General features: G+C 36.8%; 1 protein-coding gene across 5 annotated transcripts in view; it reads left to right on the forward strand.

Moving 5' to 3' along the window:
* Positions 1–19,936, forward strand: part of NELL1 (neural EGFL like 1) — a 324,035-nt gene that overhangs the window by 172,719 nt on the left and 131,380 nt on the right. For all 5 annotated transcript variants that reach the window (XM_086894121.1, XM_086894124.1, XM_086894122.1 and 2 more), the window contains exon 14: positions 16,202–16,324. In XM_086894121.1, coding sequence (XP_086750247.1) covers positions 16,202–16,324 — 123 coding nt within the window. The remainder of the gene's footprint in view (positions 1–16,201; positions 16,325–19,936) is intronic.

Below are 19,936 nucleotides of genomic sequence, written 5' to 3' on the forward strand. Positions count from 1 at the left end.
TTTTCAGGTTTCTTTGATTCCTTTCCATTTACTGCTGTTCATCATCTTCTAATCCTGTTGTATTTCTGTGCCTGGCCCAGTGGTTATCATACCAGCACTGATATAATATGTGGTGATCTGTTCCAGCCTACACAGAAAATGAAAAAGGCCTGTCCAAGATGAGGTGATAATCCTGTTGTACTTAATGAGCATCTCTTGATATAAAATAAAACAGAAAAACCCCAATTGCTATTATTATACTAGAACCCACATTGTACTTTCTCAGGCAAGAAATAGCACTCAGTGAGCTTCACAGAATAGTGTTTCCTTTCAAAGGGTTTTGAAAACCTTACAACACAGTGTCACAGGCTGTAATAATGCCAAGTAAGTATTTCAAAGACACTAAGCCTAAAGTATGAACCTTCCCCATTAATTGTTCAGAAAAAGAATGAAAAATAGGATCATGAGCTAAGACTGTCCCTGTTCTTTATGTTAGAAGATGGAAATTACTTTGGGTTTGGAATTAGTGATTGGTTCACCCAGTCCAAATGGGCCACTTCCCCACAGGGGCTAGTGAAGTTTTAGGGAAGCACTCAAGTCTAGAAGATGCCTTGTTTAGCTGACTCTTTACTACATGCTTGTCTCAAGGTGTCATCTGTTCATGTAAAACACTCCATTTGTAAGACACATTTTCTCTGTATTATGCCATGGTTAGTTATTCACAGTTTTTATTGAAAAGGAGAGGAGAGGTCTCCCAAAGCTTATTTTCTCTTGTATTCCCCCACTGTCATTCCTCCAGCAGGGATCTGCTGAGCTGTGCTGGGCTATTTCCGAAGGCTCATGCAATCCTTGCTGGAATTCTTATTTTCAGTTATGAATAGAGATAGGAACAATGCATTGCAATTCAGGCCTCTAACAGGGTTAACTGCATTGAAGTGTTTTTCTGTTCTGTGTGTCTGCTTTTCAGAAGCTCTTAGAAAATACAGCAGTTTGTTGGCGAAAATACAGCAGTTTGTTGGCGTTGGTATGGTCACCAGCAACAAGACTTGGTGATGTGTCGTTCATCTTTCTCAATGTGAATACTTTTTAGGATTCCCTATCAATTTGAAGAGCTTTTTCTGGCTGAAAAAGATTACTTTCTTCTTATTAAGAAAGAATATTTCTTATTAATATTTCTTATTAAAAGAAACAATATTGCATATGTATAATTTTTCAGCTCTAAGATTATTCCTGGTTGGCCTTATCTTGCCTCTTAATAAATATTTGAAATGCATTTCTGTCCTCTTAATTTTCTGAACTGCATGTGGATCCAGCGAGGTGTGGCTCACAAGATGACTTCCTTGGGTTGCAGCAGCATGAGGTATCCCACTGAAATTCAATTTGTGGTTCCAGGCAATTGTTTTGTTGCACTGATTTTATTTACTTGGCATATTTTTCATGCTGTCACTTAGGAGGCAGGGTCAAATTAGTATCAGAAGAAATGCAAAGAAGAAGAAATCTTCTCCTTCCAAATTAAACTATCAATATTTAGTATTTATTAATAATATTTGTTAATATTTAACTATTCAAAGTGCTGTTAATTTTTAACATGTTAATTGAATGTGGTATTGTAGTGCTTGTGACTGTTATGCATAAGGATCCTGCTTCTGTTGCTGCAAGATGGAGATTAGGTGGAGGGCTCCTAGCTGACATCCATCCATCTGTATGCATGGGAGCTTTTCCAGGGAATTTATTGCTGTGATACTGCAGGATCTGTCAGTGTTCAGATTTTCTGAGGAATAGTTGAAACTAAAGGCTCCATGGTTCTCTATGGGAAAAGTTACTCAATTAATGCTAATTTTGTGCTGATTTCAGCACTTGTGCAGCATAGCTCAGGGATCTCATGGAAAGACATTCCTCTTTTGCTGTGACAGTATTTGCTGTTGCTCGCAGACATTTGTCATATGTCAGAGAAGTGACACACAAGACACTGATTGTTAATGATTATAATTGGGTTTGGGCCCCTAAATGGAAGATGTTAAAAGGGCTGAAGTTGCAATTTTCAGAATTATGTTCAAGCCATACTTACATCATTTCCATTTTTTCCTCTAGCTGTAGGACAGGAGCGGGCAGGGGACCCAGGAACCTTGCCTTTTCTTGTCTGAATAGGTGTGTTCTTCTAGGAAACAGCCAGTAAAGACACAAAATGCCTTTGCATTGATTAGGGACAGTATCTAGAACAGGAATGTTACTTGATGTGTAAAGTATGCCTTCATTTTTCTCAATGGTGACAAATGATAGGACCCAAGACAATGGCCTTAAGTTGTGTTGGGGAGATTTAGGTGGGATGTTCAAAAGAGGTGCTTCCCCCAGAGGGTGGCTGAGCACTGGAACAGGCTCCCCAGAGGAGTGCTCATAGCACCAATCCTGGTGGATTTCAAGAAGTATTTGGACAATACTCGCAAGCACATGGTGTGATTCTTTGGAATATCCTATGCAGGGCCAAGAGTTGGACTTCGACGATCCTTGTGGATCCCTTCTCACACAGCATGTCCTGTGATTCTGTGTTTAATTAATTTGATCTTTTCATTTCTTGAAATTCTGTGAAGGGTAATGTCTGGGCATGTACCTCCTGACATCTCCCTCCAAATAATTTTACAGTGATTGTTTGATGCTTAACCTGTAAGTTTACATCGATCATTTTCCTAATGGGCTTTTATCAGATTTGTTTCAGCCATTCCTTGTTTGTGATTATCAGCAGCCCTTTTCAAATTGTCTCTTGATTATTTTATAGTGCCTGTACATGCAAGCTAGCCCTGAAATGTCAGTGGTGCTCCAGGATGCCATAATGTTTACCTGTCACCCAACAGTAAAAAATGTCAGGTTTCTCTTAGATTCAGTCTTTTGTTTCAAATGGTTCAAATACTCCAAATGTAGTATCTTTCCCATTCTTGTCTGTTGGTAAACCATTTCATTATATTAGATGAGCATTTCACTGACATGACACCTTTCTGACCATTTCTTCACAAAAGTATCTCCATCATATAGTCAGTTAATAAGAGAGAGGAGGGGAATTCACATTGTGCCAGATGTTGTCACCCCTAGATTGTGCTTTCTCCTTTGAGCATGTTCTACAGGAAGACCTGTGCTCAGTTTAGCTGAGAGAATCATTACCCCCTTTTCAGAACTGGAATGCTCTATGTAATGCTGCCTTTCTTTGCTGAAACACATGCTGGAATTAAATTTTAAGCAGTATGTTGAAGTAGCCCCCCTTTGTCCCTCCCGAAGTAATCCTGGCTAGCTATGTCGAGGGGAGGGCAGGGAGGCTCTTCACGACCAAGATAAAGACCAAAGGGCTGCCTTTCCCTCTGGGGTAGCGTCATGTTTATTCAGGCTGGGATCCAGGAGGAAAAAGAGAGGGAGGAAACATTTCCCGGGTACTTTCAAACCTTGGGAGAGGGGCAGGGAGACATATAACACCAACCAATGGGATAACATTTCAGGGACAGGGAGGGGAAGGGAGAAACACGTCACAGCTGCAGGGAGGGTTTACACAGAAACTAAGGAATGCCCAGGAATGTGCACTACCACACTATGTTAGTACGTGGTGTGCATAGGTACATGTGTTTTGTGGAGGTTATTCCTTGTGAACATGAAAATTGTTCTTTCCAAGGTCACTCTTAGTTGATTCTCATTTGTCATATTTTCTCTGTTTGACTTACGTCACATTTTCTGGAGAAATATTCTAACCCTCCTCATGAAGTTTAATGCTTCCTTTGTGATTTGCGATCATTTAGCCCCAGTTTCTCACCTGTACTATCCTAGAAGAGAGATTTTGAGTAGCGCTCTCCGAGTCAGTAACACAGAGAAGGGAGTGTGGAAGTGAATGTGACTGCATGCCTTGGGGGCTTCTGCTCTGAATCTCTAGCATATTTCTACAATGCTTTCCATGCTGTTTGATGGTTTTAGGTACTTCAACTTACTGTCTCTTTATCCCCAAAATTATGTTCTAAGTTTCTTGCGGAAAATACTCCTTTTTTGCCTCATCATCATTTCTCTTGTAAAATCCTGTATTTGAGTTCCCTTTTCTTCTTGTACTGTGATTATCCTTTGATAAGTTAGTTGCGAAAACCTGCACAATGTATGGTATATCAATTCTATTTTATCCATCTTTTGTCTTAGCAGCGGGATCTTCAAACTGTGCACCATTTTGCTGATGTAAGAGGGTATAGCTGCAGTCAAAGGAGCTCAGGTTGTGATCCTGTCAGATCTCATAGGACAAGTATGGCCTATTGTGATCACTATTGTGGTAGAATATCTACAGGGAAAAATACAAATGAAATGATAATGCACTAATTTCTATTTCTGCTTTCAAATAAAAATTGATTCTGTGAGTTGAGACTTTATATATGATACTGAATTAGCACATCTTAAGGGGTAAAGCAATTTCATCACTTAATTCCATGTTAAAGTTCCATAGTATTTTTGTGAGGCTAAAGAAGTTAATTAAGACTTGTACACTGGAGTGACATAAAGAAGTAGCCTTACTTGTTTAGATTTTTTCTGTTTTTAATTTTTTTTTAAAGTGCTGAGAACCCATTTATCCTAGTTAAATCCATTGGGGAAAGTGAGATTTTCAGCACTCTGAGAAAATAAAACCATTTAGTAATTTAGATGCCTAAATACCCAAAATTGATTTTTTCAAAATCCATTTTTAAGAATGTCAGTCAGTACTCACTGGATTTCTTGCAGTAGTTACAACCAGAGTGTTAGGGTTTTTTTGTTAGATTCATGTATTTTCCTACAATATGATGATGTGTACCCAGGGAAGTAGTTGAGTCACCCTCCTGGAGGTATTTAAAAGATGGGGAGATGTGGCACCTGGGGATATGGCTTAGTGGTGGGTTTGGCAGTGCTAGGTTGGTGGATGGACTCAATGATCTTAGGATTCTTTTTCAGCCTAAATGATTGTATGATTTGCCATTTTCTGTTTACTTTCAGTAAGAAGCAAGATTCCGTCTTTGCTCTATTAAAAGTTTTAAATACACGAAAATTTATCCTTTAAGCACCATTTGCTTATTTTAGAAGTAGTATATAAAACATAGAGGAAAACCTAATGGCTCAATTATGTCTAATTTTGTAACCAGAAAATCAGGAGAAGTATGCTAAGTCTTTTTGACTTTCATATCACCTGTTACACAAACTCCAGCACTCCTGAAGCCTTTTCTTTTGCATTTGTGATAGGTACAGAGAATTAATACATCCTGTCTTCATTGTACTTGAACTCTGTTACAGAACCCTACATGTGTTTTTATGTGTTCTTCTGTCAGCAGATTGACACATCACATGTGCAAGTTCATTTAGAAACAATTCCATTTTACTGTATTGCAGTAGCACTAAGAGAATTTTGTGCTTCATTGAAATGAGGTATGTCTTGCTTTCTGAAATTCTTTTTTGTATGGTAGTTAACACACCGTGGACTGCTGGAAGCTCTACAGAACTTTTTTCACCAATGTAAGTTCATGAAGCCGTGATTAAATGTTGGCTAAAAATGGCATCCAAAGATCTATTACATACTTTTGTATTACTGATTTTGAGATTTCTGCAGAGTAAAGCTTTCAGGTATTGTTGAACTGAAAACACCTGAAAGATGAAATTCTGATATCAACTTGATAGAAGTGTGCAGCTTTCACAAATTTATGGATAAAAAGCAGCCCATCCTGTTATATTGGTATATAAATAAAATGAAACATTGCTTGAGGGCTTTTTTCCTGACCCAGTGAAGGTGCTTGGACCATATTCAGCTTTTTACAACGAAGAAGCAAAATAAAACTGTATCTTAAGATTTAATGGTAACAAGCATCTCTCCTGAAAACTGTAAATTAGACAGTAGCACTTGCTAGACAAAGTCTCAGATATTTCAGATACTGTCGTCATGTGTGATTTTTTTATTTTCCTAAGTGAATGTTCTATGATTTAGAGAAATGGAGAACTTCATACAACTGGTGTGTTGATCTTGTCTCTATCAATATTAATGACATGCTGAAGTTTAGTTGGAAATGCAGAGCTGCTTTCTTTTGGCGTGATACATCACATGTAATTCAAGGCTTTATTTGCTTTCTATATGAAATTACCTACTTTGTAACTATGTCAAGAAAAACAATAACTACATAGAGAATAACTAGTGGTTTATAAATACACAAATCAATATGTGCAATCAAGGTACCTCATAAAAGTCCTGTGCCTTGATGCTTAACTGGTTTATGAAAAAGCAAGAGATTGTATTAGAAGTTTAACATCCCATAGTTATAATCAAGATGATCATACTGCTCAGCATGTTCCAATTAAAAACCACTGTTCTGCCTTATAATTTAGGCAGGATTACTTATGTGAAGTGCTTTGTGTGAGGGAGAGCTCAGAACAGAATCCCAGCATATGGACCTGTGCTCTGACTGATCATTGCACCCCAAGGTCATACTGTGTCTTTTATGAAATCTGGAATTTCTTTGGGATTCCTTAAGCAAATAAAGAAATGAATAAGAGACTGACAAGCAGACTAGGTTACTGCATATCTCTAAAAGTAACAGTGCATAAAATGGTTATTCTGGTGTATAAATGTGGTTAGGAGTAACTGTTTTGAGATGTTCTTGTAGATGAGGATGTATCTATTCGTTTTTCAACACATTTCCCATATGTACAATATGATGTTTTTTATTATATTTTGTGAATCATTTCCTCTTCCTCTGAGGCTTTGTCTTAATAATTGATATCCCTTAATCTTAAAAATGGGTTTATATTGGAGCAATAGGTTATATACTTCCTTTACCCTGTGTAAGAATTTGAGAGATTAATTCTGAGCTTTAGGACCAGAAATGAAGCTCCTATGCACTCTATTACCATTTAATTTAGAGATTATTCAGGGTCTGTAAGGTAGCCAATGTGCAATCCTTACTAAATTTTAGTTCTGAAAAATCATCTGGTATTTGTGGAGTTCAGCCTCACTCCTGAAGATTCTGAGTGGCTGCATATGTCAACTCTTTGCTCAGTGAAAAACAGTACCTTGCAGAAGAGCTCATTCCTTTGATGGTAGGACTTTGCCATCAAAAAGCTGACACAAGATTTTTTTTGTTGACCATGAAGTGGGGATGTCTTCCTTTGCTAATATCCAATTTCTCTCACCTCTGGGAAGTCACCCGAGCAGCTGCAGTCCACTGGGGGGAGAGCAGATTTAGCAAGGACAAAAGATAAAAGATAAAGGAGAATCTCTTCTTCCAGGACACTGTCCCTCAGTTTATTCTGACTATATCCAGGGCAGAAAAGAGAACGAGAATTGCTTGCGCCGGACTTCTGAAGAGAGAAAGGGAGTGGGGAAAGGCAGGTTACAACCAATGGGGAGAAACCGGAGGGGAGGAGTGAGGGGGAAGGGACCAACACATCACAGACTCAGAGGGGAAGCAACAGGAATGAACAATGCAATACAACATTCCTTATGAATTTTTTTGTTTGCATCTCTAAATATAAAATACACAGATCTCCAAACTCTTGTAATGAATGTTTTGTGTACACCCTGTCTGAATTGAATTCAATGTCTGTCTCCACAATTGTGCTCAAAGTTTGCTGGCAAGTTAGAGAATTAAAGATACACATTGCTAATGACATGAATAATCTGGCTTTCAAAAATAAGACCACAAAACTGCATCGAATATCCAGCTGAGTATGTCATGTAGATTACCATTTTATTATCTGCCTTTGATGAGGATGTGTTTTGAAATTTCTGTGTATATCCACATTACTAATATTTCACTATTATATAGTGCATGAAAATTCAGTGTAAAAGACTACCCTTTATACTGTGACTCTTCACATTAATAATCTATTAACTGGTTTTGATAATTTTAATATTATTTACTAATTTGACATGTCTACTCAATTTAAATGCACTTCAAAAGACTAGGGAAGTAATATGTAAGTATAAAGATAAAACAACCATGTACATTTCCAGTGATTCTTAAATTTTCAGATATTTGGTCTAGTTTGTTCAATGCTGTTTTTCTTTAATCTTGGTGAGCTTCTGATTGGGGTGAAATGTGTCAAAATCTAAAACATGTTTTTTCAAGATTTCACTTCTTCAGCTTTCCCACTTTTTCTTTGATTTGTTTTCTTTTTTATGATTGTATTCAGAAAACAGTAAAACCAAATGTCTCTCTTCCCTCTTCCTTACAAAATGTTATATAGGCATTTAAGGTATATGTGCAAATATTTTATAGTGTGCTAGCAAAAGATCAATTTCTTTTTTCTGCTCCTCTTGCAGAAAACAAATGCAATGGTACTGTCAACAAGACTACCTATTATTCATCTTGATTTAGTAAAAAATAAACTTTTTTATTATAACAATTTAGAATTTCTTCGCTGCTCAGTGAACTCATGGAATTCAAATGGGTACTATTGGCAGTTGTTTTTATAAAGTAGTGGGGCAGAACAGAGGATCAGAGTATAAAGTACCTTTCCCTTGGGAGAAAAAACAAAGATATGTGCATATACAAATGCTCTAAATTAGCCATTAGCATTCAGAGAAGAGATACTGAACATGTCAGCTCACTGCTCAGCTGTGGTCTAAGCTGAGCAAAATAGTGAGATCCTTTGGGAAAAGCATTGAGAACAAATTGATAAATATTACTATTGTATATTGTATATATACAATATATATATATATATATATTATATAATATTGTATAAATTCATGATGTTCTGATGTCTTGAATCCTGTATGTGCCTCTAGTCTATCCATCTCACAAACTGAGGGGATCACTCAAAGAACTTCAGTGCTAGAGGGGACATGGTAGAGCAGAACTCCTTCAGGTTGCAGAAGAAGTTTTATTCCAAGAGGCAACTGCAGGCAAATTTGGAATTTCATATTCAAATTAAATCCCACTATTTCTTCCTAATTACCCAAGAGTAGCATGTGTCTGCTCTTTTAGAATGTAGTCTAAATAATGTCATGTTTAACACCAGAAGTTGTTTGTTGTGTCATAAATTATAAAGTCATTTTCTTACTAAAAGAATGGCAAATGGGATACTTTTGCCAGCATTTTGTATGTTTAGGTGCTCATAGAGTTCCCAAAGGAAACAGTGGGGCTTTTCTGTTCTGCACGCTATTCTTTCTTCCTATTTCCTTGTGGAAATGGACAGGGTGAGCTTGAATGCTGAAGCTGGGAATGGGTATGAATAAAATTAACTTTGTTTTTTGCATTCTCATGGGTAGAAAAACACATTTGATTTTGGTTTTTTTACTTAGAATTTTCTGGATTCACAATTAGCTTTTATTCACCAGCTTACCATCTATCTGCAATGTAATTTCATGTTTTGATGTATGCATCTTGTTTCTAGTTGCCCTGGTTTTCTGTGAGAGATTCTTCCTGTGTGTTCAGAATAAAGCTTCCTTTTATTCAATCTACTTAAAAGCTATCCCTTTTGTTTCATAACATCTTCTTATGAGCTGAAGTCTTAATTCCACTAAGTCCACAATTCTACCTAAATTCAATTTTTTTAATCTATCCTTTTTAAAGCCTTAGTTATTACATAGGCATCTGAATCCTAATAACATCCAACAAAGGGTTGCGGCTTCTTAGAAGTATTTGGGGAGATGGGTTTCTTCTTTCTGAGTTTTCAAAGACCATTTCTTAATGGCTGCCAGATAATTAATCTTACATTAGGCCATGTACTCTATACAAATGGTATCTGTGTTAATAAAAAAATGGTGGTATTCAATGACCTTGCTGTTCTGTGAGTTGTCTCTCTAAGTCTCTTGGTCTGTAGAAATGTTTGCTGCATTTGTGGTTCTGCAGCCCGCAAGCTGTCTGTTATCTCAACATTTTAGAGAACAACTTAAATTTCTTTTCAGTGCTATAAAAATATGAATAAATGGATAGTCAGAATCTTGGCACAGTGTATTCCAAAGATGAATGCTTTATTATTGAAGAGTGAAGGCTTTGAGGAAAGGAGTGAAACAGAATCCTTACAGTAAGAAAACTGTTTCCATCTTGTAAGCAAGTTTACACTGGGGCCTTTTTTTGTAATAAGAAGTGAAAGTAACTATAGTGAAAGACCCTACAATAGAATGTCTCCTGTAATTCCATCCCAGTGTCTGTCTTTTTTTGAAGAGCATCTTTATTTAAAGAAAATAAAGATAAAAATTTTGGCATTCTTGCTTAAAATAAATCCTGTGTTATGTGTACCTTTAAGAAATTATAGGTTTGAAATCCTTTATGTGTTTTTGCAGAAGGGAAAGCTATCCTGATTTTATGACTCTTGACCAGAAGGTTCTTAGCTTCACTACGTGTTTTTTGCTGTATATTTTTAATGTAGGATTCTAATTTTCAATTAAATATTTTAGAAACACAAATACAAATTATAGAGTTATTCCAAGCATGCACAGAAAAAAAGAATAGCTAGAGAAAGCTAAAGTTGTCTAGATGCTGCCTTTATAGCCCATACAAATCTAGTAAGTGGTAACAGTGTTGTGTGGGAAAATAGAGGCATCCTATAAATTTTGCGATACTTCTTGAAAATGTTTTTTTAAAAAGTATATAAACGTAATATAACCAAAGGCCATATTCCTCTTATATAATGAATAGAAAATGATTTTACTGAAAAGATCTCTTTCATAAGAATGGTAGGTATTTATAATACTCAAAACTTCAAAAGTATAGAACTATTTTATGTTTTGACTGATGCTTACGATGCTAATTGTCAGAGCTGCCTAGAACCCTTCACAGACACTACATTTCATGTATATATGAAGAGAGAAAATTTGCATTTTCCTGTGATTGTTTATATATATATGTTTAGATACCTGTGCATTTGCTTTCATAAATGCATGATTAATCCTTTTTTGTACCTTGCATGTGTTCTGAATTATTTTTTGTGGCTGTTTTTATTTACAGACAGTTTTGCAATGTCATATGGGTGGCTTTATGCAGAATATATCTCAGGCAGGCAAAATCTTTGTCTGGCACCTTTCCTTCTGCCCCCAGTGTTTTTCCTTCTGCATTCTTCCAGTTCAGTTTAGCCTGAAACAGAAAGTATTTTTTAAGCACCACAAAATAGTAGTATTTTTGGGATTCCTTCACAGAGATTAATCTGGAAAAGTTGTGGTAAAAACGATTTGACAGAAATATGTGTAAATCAGTGCTGCTGACTTTTTTTGTCCTTGTTTGAATATTTCAATTTATACTTCACACCGAAGTGATCAGCTATCAGCAGCTGGAATGGTAACTCATTTGAGGTGTGCAGGAGCTGCTACAGCCTGGTCTGGGTTAACTTCCTTAGCCTTAAATAGATACTTGCTTTGAAGACAGCTGAAAGTTTAGTCAAAATTTAAACAAGTGGTTTCACAACTGAAACGTGGCGTGGTTAAACGATCTGCTGCTGCTGAAGGTGGAGCTGATACAGCAGTTAGACAGCCTTGACCTTTCACAGCAAGTCTTCTGTTGGTGCTTGTGTTCTCCTTCTGCCTCAGGTGTTAACTCATTTGTTGTTTTTTCACATGTACAAGGTAGATGTTGGTGTGCTGCGCTCTTTGTGTCGCCCTGAAAACTCAGCTTCTGAGCTTGCTGACATAGTTTTCTAAGACTTTCCCAGGACAGTAACTGTAAACATAGAGATAGATTCCTTCTGTTACACATCTTGTGATGGACATCTCTCATGGCCAGTGCAGTGGGAAAGTGTTATCCTGACCATCCAATCCCTGGCCATGGTCAGAAACCTAGAAATCCTGGGAGGAAAAATAAACTCTTGCTTCCTTTCACTACACCTTGAGCTGTGTCCATGTGATCTATTCAGCACCAGCGGCAACACTTTGCTTGGTTGGGGTCCATCTCCTCAAGCACATGCAGGGGGACAGAGTGATCACAGCTGTCTTGGCAGCCTGGTCATTGTGCAATTTCTTACTCATTTCATGTCCTCACATCATCCATGGGAAATACTTGTTTTCCCACTGTACTGTCACTGGGGAGCTGCTGTGCATGCTCTGGTATCAGTGTGCACAGACCAGTCTGTGTTCTGGTGCAGGGGGGGTTTCTGCTGTCTGAAGGATGTGTTGGGACTTCTTATAACAGGATGTACAACTAACCAGCTACTTGGAACTATTTTATGGTGAATTAACTTCACTTTTTATGTGACTGCGATCTTTCTAAGACCATGTGGTATTGAAATGAATTCTGTCACTATCAAGATAAATTTCAATTAGGCTGCTTCTGAACAAAGTAGAGGTGCCTGTAATACTTGTCTTACACAACTGTGCATATGCTGTGGTAAAACTACCCACATACAAACATTAGACCTATGATACTGTTGGTGTGGACTTCTAAGGTGATTCATAGAATCATACAATCTAGGTAATGGAAGTGTGTTTTTTTAAAAGGATGATTTATTTCTTGGAAATGCTTTTGGAGGTGGATAGCCATTCTCAGATGAAGCCTGAAGAAAGAATGAACTTCATAGTAATTTCTTCACAAGATGGCCTGACCTAGGTGTGAACTCAGAAAATTCGTAGAAGATCCTCTCTAACATTTTTGGAAGAGTTCATGGAAGCTTTTGAAAATTGTTGGCAGTTTTTGTCCAGAAGGAAAGCATTAAGTTTAAATGTGTATTTTGCTGGCCCTCACAGTAGCTTGGTGGGACGTGCCAGGGGAGCTGCAGCATCAGAGAGGCTGTATCCTTCCATCCCTCATCTCTGCTTATAGGAAGAATAAATAAAGTAGAAAGAAAATGAGCATTGGACATTTGATTCTTCCTTTTTTTTTTTTTTTTTTTCAATAGAAGATTGATATCCTTTAGTTTTCTATAAAATCTTCAGTACTTGAGGATTTCAGAAGAATGATAAATACTAGGGAAAAAGCAGAATCTTTTAATATCCTTGTTTTATAGAGGGAGGGGAAAGGCTCAGTGAACTTGCTGATCTTGTGGCTTTACCATAAAGCATGAAGTACATGCAACAACAGTCCTGAGTAACAGAAATGCTGACGTTGAAGGCTATTCTGAGAAATTTCATAAACAAATTAACTTGCCTGTAAGAAAAGAATAGTGCTGCTGTTCATCAGCAGTGGTAGCTGTTCATGAAATAAACTTTAATAATCCAGGTAAATGAGAGTTGGGTCAAGGAATTCTGTCCTTCTCAGTAAGCCTGTTCTTTTCATCTTTGATTATGAGCTCATTTTGTGTATATTATGTAGCAAATAGAAGTCAGAGAGATGGAAGACTTCAATCAGACTTAATGGCGACAGTTCCATTCCTGAGCATTGCAGCTCATTTGTTTACATGTACATATATGTGCATATAAAAAACTAAAAGTTACTTTTGTTTAGTTTGCTAGAGTCCCTTTCTTGCACTTCTCATTTCTAGCTACAAGGGAAATAGTCAAAATAAGACAACTTTGGGCTTTTTGTCCTGGCTCTGCCCTCTTTGGTGCTTTGAAATGATGCTGTTTGTGACTCTTTTCACTTGCTATGTGGGGTCCTCCTTTGCCCATTTTGTTTGCTGTCTATTCAGTATTTACCATAAATTTACTATTAAAGCAAAAGCAGGCTCTGTCTGATGTGCTTGAATGGGGGTTTTTGGAAAGTAATGTGTATATGAAAGCAATATTGTTTGCAAATTAGTCACAATCTCTGAGTTTAAACAGAACAAGAGCCCACTTTCCATGCTCCCTTCCCAATGTGAGCACACAAGTGTTACAAAGGATGAGCTTCTGTGAGGGCACATAAAACCCAAGAAAACTTACTACTCAGAGATTCTTAAGGATTTTTCATCTGGATAAAATGAGTTTTGTACCTTGGCAGGAAATCAGTGTTTTCATATTCTTATTAGGCCTGTAAAAACATCAGCTATAGACATCCCTACACTAGGAAAAACTTCATTTAAAGTTCCCATCATTGCAGCCATATTGACGCTAAGAAATCTTGGGATTCCTCATTCAGATGAGGTTCCCTTAGACCTCCTTTTGCCAGAAGCATCAAGATGTCTCATGAAGGGCAGGTTGCCATGCTGAGATTTGTTGCTGACTCTAAATTATATCAGTTTTGATAAAACTGACCTCTTTTACAACGTATTACTGTGGGATAGCTGCTAAATCTTTTTAAAGTCAGTGCTAAATATTTTGATATTTCCAACGTTTGTACATCTGCAGAAATGCTAAATAGTGGTTAACATTATCAGAGTCCTAAAACAATACAGCAGACATCCTCTCCTGTGTATTTTGGTAAAACACATCTGGTACCTCTGGTAAATCGTAATGTATACTTGAAGTGCTGAGAAGGTGACAGACCAATTTTGGCACTTGTTTGAGTAGGAATGTTCTTGTGTACATATGTGGGTCTAGCACAAAGACATTCTCATTAAAGTTTGAATACTAGTACAGGAAAGCTAACAACAATTAGAAGTAGGAAGAGGAAGGAAAGATATGGAGAAGGGTGTCTCTTTTAAAAGAAAGCATAATTTAGCTTCAGCTACTGTAAAACACCTCCTTGGAGGATAGCTTGATACTTTTTGAGTCTGATCCAGCAGCCTGAGCACCATGAGACCAAAGCAGCAAAGAATCAGCCTGTGGTACAGTTTCCTTAAAGATGAAGGTGAGAACAGCAGCCCTTCAAGATCCCTGGCATTCTGAATATGTAAGGCCTCTGAAAATTGGCAAGAAGCTGAAGTGAATTACTAAGCAGAGCTAGGGACCAGCATAAACTAGCAAGTATAAATGGAAGCCCGGGTTTATCAGCTGAAGTCAGGCACATATTGAGAGTGTGTGTGTTTCTTGCTAAAAGCAAAGAGTGAGAGGCTAATATATTAACTTTGATGCTATTTAACAGAAAATAGTTGCAATCCATATAATTTTGCTGTCAAATGTATTTGAAAAATGGAAAACATGTTGGATGTATGTTCTGCAAATAGTTACCAACAGTGTTACAGAAGTATTTAGTTTAGTGGATTCCTTAGAGCTCACCATTCAAATCTTATATGTGTCTTGAATTATCTTGAAATTGCCTGTTGTTCTGTACTGTGGAAGAGTGAGAGCATTGCAGAGGTTAATTTTAGCCTGTCAAAGTCTGTGATGATGCTGTTCTCAATGGAGAGACTCTTCCAAAGGCCTTAGTTTAGTCTGAAAAAATGAGTATTTTGCCATGTTTTAGAGGCACTGCCTCTCTGTGATCTATAGAAGCCTAGACTTAATCTGTAGTCCTTTTTCTTCTTTGAACAGCCTGATGCACTGGTAAAAAGCTCAAGCAAATCCCAATTCTAGGAAAGCATAGCTTTTACCTCTTAGCATATGGATATCAGTGTGATGATTGCAGTTGCATAAATGAAGGCTGCAGAGAAGGGTTCCAGATTGTGACTTTTTTATTATGTCAATTATCTGTTGTGTGATTTTAATAAAATTCATTGCATTCTTTTGGTATCACTGAAAATTTTTGAAGAAAATTATAAAGGTACCTGTGCAAAAGTGTAAAATATTCAGGCTTTCTTTGTGCAGTCCTATATGAGGGAAGTTCCTTGTAATTGGAGGAAGAAGCGAAAAACTTTGAGGTCAGGTAGCTCATCACCTCTAACTGGTGCTTTACATGAACAAAAAGGTAACAGGATAGTGAAGTGCAGGAGCTGTGGCAAATTTGGCTTGGGGCAGCAGTTGGAGTTGCTGGATGAAAGCAAAATATGGCCTTTTTGTCTGGGAGCCTCTTTGAGGCTTGATTGTATGATTGGTGCTGTAAAAATGTGAAATGTTACTATGTGCTATTAGAGAAAGAGTCAGTTCAACATGAGTTAGAGCAAGCAATTGTGACAACTGAATTGTTAGTAGTTAAAGGGCAGGCTGGTATGGCCCCCTCTTCTGTTACTTAGCTTGTATTTATGATCATTACTCTTGGTGATGGACAGTGATGTAAAGGTTAATCTTCACAGCAGATATTTTTTCCTGATAATCTTCTTCATAGCTTTTTGTCACAGCCATACTGTGCCTCTTCACCAATTCTTTTTTTTTTCTGTTTTTGAACCTAAATAATCTACTGTTGCCATGCACATATTGGTTTCTGAACTGAAGCAAGCCCATAGCTGACTCCCATTTCACACCCCCAGCACTCAACCATTGCAGTATCCTGGTTATCCCACTTGGTTTTCAAAATCCACATCAGGTCACTGAAAAGCTCACTGCATCTTGTAAATTTATATTTTTTCCCTTTTTTCCCGCCTCCCTTAGAGCGTGATGAGTGTGGCAGTGGGCAGCACAACTGTGATGAGAACGCAATCTGCACTAACACTATCAGGGGACACAGCTGCACTTGCAAACCTGGCTACGTGGGCAACGGGACCATCTGCCGAGGTAAGTCTGTTACTGTAGGGATACCATAAACCTGTCAGGCTTTATTAATATTTGCTGACAGTCAGCTACATTCTGTAACTTACGATGTTAACTTTATGATGTAACCTATGATGGCCGGATTTTGCAGTTATTTGCTTTAAGACATCTTCTGGCAAATGGACATGATGAGAATTGATTTGTGCATGACTTCTTAGGAAGAAGGAAATATTTTTGGAATGCGAGGAGAAAAGAATTTTATATTTGCTGAACTGAATACTGTCATTTGAGCTAGTATAATTCAGCTTTTGAGTGGTCATGTTTTATAAACATGGATGGATGGACATATATGGATGGTATGTGCTGTCACCTTTGGATTTTAAGTTTTAATGAGACACATTTTAAATTAGGATAATTGTATTTTATGCTAGCATCATGTGGTTTTTATTTGACTACTTGCATCAGAATCATGACTTTTTTAACATATAAATCTTTAAATGTGTATTTTGAAGATTTCTCAGTTTTGCAAAAAAGAAATAATGATAGCCAGTCCTGCTTTCTGTGAAGTATTCATTTATGGCATGTCATTTCTTAGGATTTGTCTTATGTTTTCCTTTCAGTGGAGAAAGAGAAGCAAATATCTCATATAAGAAAAAAGGATAGTTGGATTAGTGAGGGTTCTGTCTTGAAGTACTACTGAGTTGTAACTCATGCATTTATGAATTGTATTTATCTCATAAAAAGCTGTTTTTTGTCTTTTCTGTGTTTTCATACTTCCCAAACAGAATTACAGTAATAGAAAACTAAGTTTTAGGGTTTTTTTGTTTGTTTTTTTTTTTTTTAATTACAACAGTTGAAACTGAGGAATGTACTGGACAAACTGTTCTGTACAATTTGGGGCAAAACATGATGAATATTAATTTTTAAGACTCTTGTAAATTGGCCAAACAATTCCTAAAAGGTCAATGAGCTTTGATGTCATTCCTGTTTCAAGATGAAGTCCTTCACCAAGACTGTCCTGTCAGCTGCTGAATTAGTCCCTATCAGATTGGTTTTGATATGACTTCTATCTGGGTACTTTCCACCAATGCCAGAGCATCCCTACACTTAAAATGAAAATGATTTTTTAATGATTGAATAAAGAATAGAAAAATGTAGTGGAAGTGTTGGACAAATTAAACCCCTTGGTGTGTCTTTATTGAAGATCAATAGGTGATACCAGGGAGAGACTCAGTATAACTGCAAGTATATTTTCGGTCTTTGATTACAGTAAACATGAATTGCAGCACAGAAAATTTGAGTTTCAGAGAAATCTGCGTACTGAACAGCCTGACTGTAATATATTTTTTTAATTATTATTATTTTTTCATCCATTACATGAATTATATTTCTTTGAAACTGGGATGTTTGGATTAGTTAATAACATCTATGTTTTCACACTGGTTTTCTTCATTTACATACCTTTAATGTACCAAAACCTCAAAGTTAAACTCCTGCGGCATATTTATTAATCTAGTAATGTTGTAGTAATGAAATGTCACTAGAGAAATGCAATAATGTTTTTACTCTCAAAGTTCTATTGAAACCTGAGCTACTACAATATATTTTCATATATAGAAATATTGTATATAAATGTATTTTTAGTATGCCGTGAATTGCATATGCAAGTGTAGTTATAGTTGATGTTTTGAAATAGAAATGCATAGAAATACAGGGAATTACATGTTTGGGTCAGGGATGCAAGATACATACCTTTATCTGTAATGCCTAACTCTGACACCCAGGAAAGCACTGAGTTTCACATAGCACCATGGAGACAACTGTTAGAGTTAAGTAGAAAAGACTGAAAATGTAAGTGTGTGAGTTAGAAGGTTTCTTGAGTCACTGGGTGAATAGGTTGAAGTTTAGAGTTTAAGGTAGTTTAGAGAGCAGAGGACAGGATGAAGGAGTTAGCGTGTTGTCTCTTGTCTTTCTTCTTTCTTCTTCCTGTTCTTCTCCTAGAGGTTTTTGGATGGTAGTAAGTGATTGGATAAAGAATGCCACAGTACAGTACACAGGTGTTGGGTCATTGGGTCACTAAGAAAAATAATTTAGTTGGCATCTGTTAATTGGGTAAATGGACATATAAAAGACCTTGAAAAGAATCTTTCTTAGCCATTTTACCCCTTTCTATCATAGTGCACATAGCTCCTTGTACCTTGTAATGCTGATAAGAAAATAATAAACAACTGAGACCAAACAAGAGAAAATTGCCTCCCTCTCGTCAATCTTCAGTTCAAAGGGAAAAAGAATCTAACCCAAAAGTCCTTAACGAGACAATTACGTTCTTATATTCTGACTAGGAAGCATAAGTTGGAAGGACAACTGGAGATTATAGAAAGGGATTTGCAGTCTAATAATTACTGAAGTTACTAAGAACAAGAATAATCTAGCACTGCATGGAATAGTCATTACTGCTAACGAGCTACTATTGGAATCATTGGCATTTTAGTAATTTAATTTTAAAACACACAATATAAAGTACTGGTTTAATTTTCTGAGCCTGTGGTTCTATGATTACATGAGGTTTTCACACGTTTGGATGCTAATTGAAGAAATGTTCCCATTTTGCCCATGATAGCAGGAACACCACTTTTGCCTCTTTTTTTACCAAATTCAACAGTGATATGTCATCAGCTACATTTCCTTGCACAAATGCTGGGGCTGGCAGCAGGAAAGAGGTGTGAGCATGTCAGGGCAACTATAAACTGTTGTTGGCTTGTAATATTTTAGGGTTTTATCTTCAGGCAATACAGATTGGGAAGATGGAGATAAAAGTCAAGGTGATATGTTTGCTGTAATACCATCTGAAGATAAGATAAATGTTTCTATTCTCCTTGCGACATCTGCAAGTGCTTCACAAATGTTTACATGTTATAGATGTATACACACACAAAACAGTGGTTCCAACTACTATTGAAATAATAGATCTCTGTGATTCAGTAGGAAATCTTATTAATATTGTTCAGCAAAACCATGAAAAGAAAAATGGTTATTTTATGATGAGAGAAAAGGTCTGGCTTTGTGCATGATTTCGCATTCAATTTCAACAATCCATTTTAGCAGTGTTATGAAAAGTGAAGTCAGAGTAATGATCTTCTTTGGCTTTAGTGAATAACACATTGATAGTCTTTAAAAAAAAACAGGACACTGTTATTTTTGTTTTAGAAAAGTTAACATATGTAGTTGAATTAAATTGTATTGTGGACTACTGGGAAATACAACTCAATTAGTCTGGAAGGAATTTGTGTTGTTTGCAATTTTTGTGAAAAGCACGGAGAAATAAAGAAGAACAGAAATAATATGGACATGAATATAATGATTGCTGGGGATTAATGAAAAAAAAACCCAAACAAAAAACCCCAAATATTGACGATGAAAGAGAATATTTCTTTAAAAAAGCCCTGTATAATCAGGCTGTCGCACGTCTTGACTAGCAAAAGATCTCATGCATAAAGAATTGCATTACTGTAAATGTACTACTGGGCTAAGCAATTAAAGACTGAATTGTGTCAAAGATGTGGAAATGGTCATGGAGGAGGGTGTTGCAGAAAGGGCACGGACCAAGACTTGAAGGCACTTCAGCATTAAAAGAGA

Source organism: Cyanistes caeruleus, chromosome 6 (assembly GCF_971803275.1).
Source record: "Cyanistes caeruleus chromosome 6, bCyaCae1.hap1.1, whole genome shotgun sequence".
In the NCBI taxonomy this organism is placed as follows: domain Eukaryota; kingdom Metazoa; phylum Chordata; class Aves; order Passeriformes; family Paridae; genus Cyanistes; species Cyanistes caeruleus.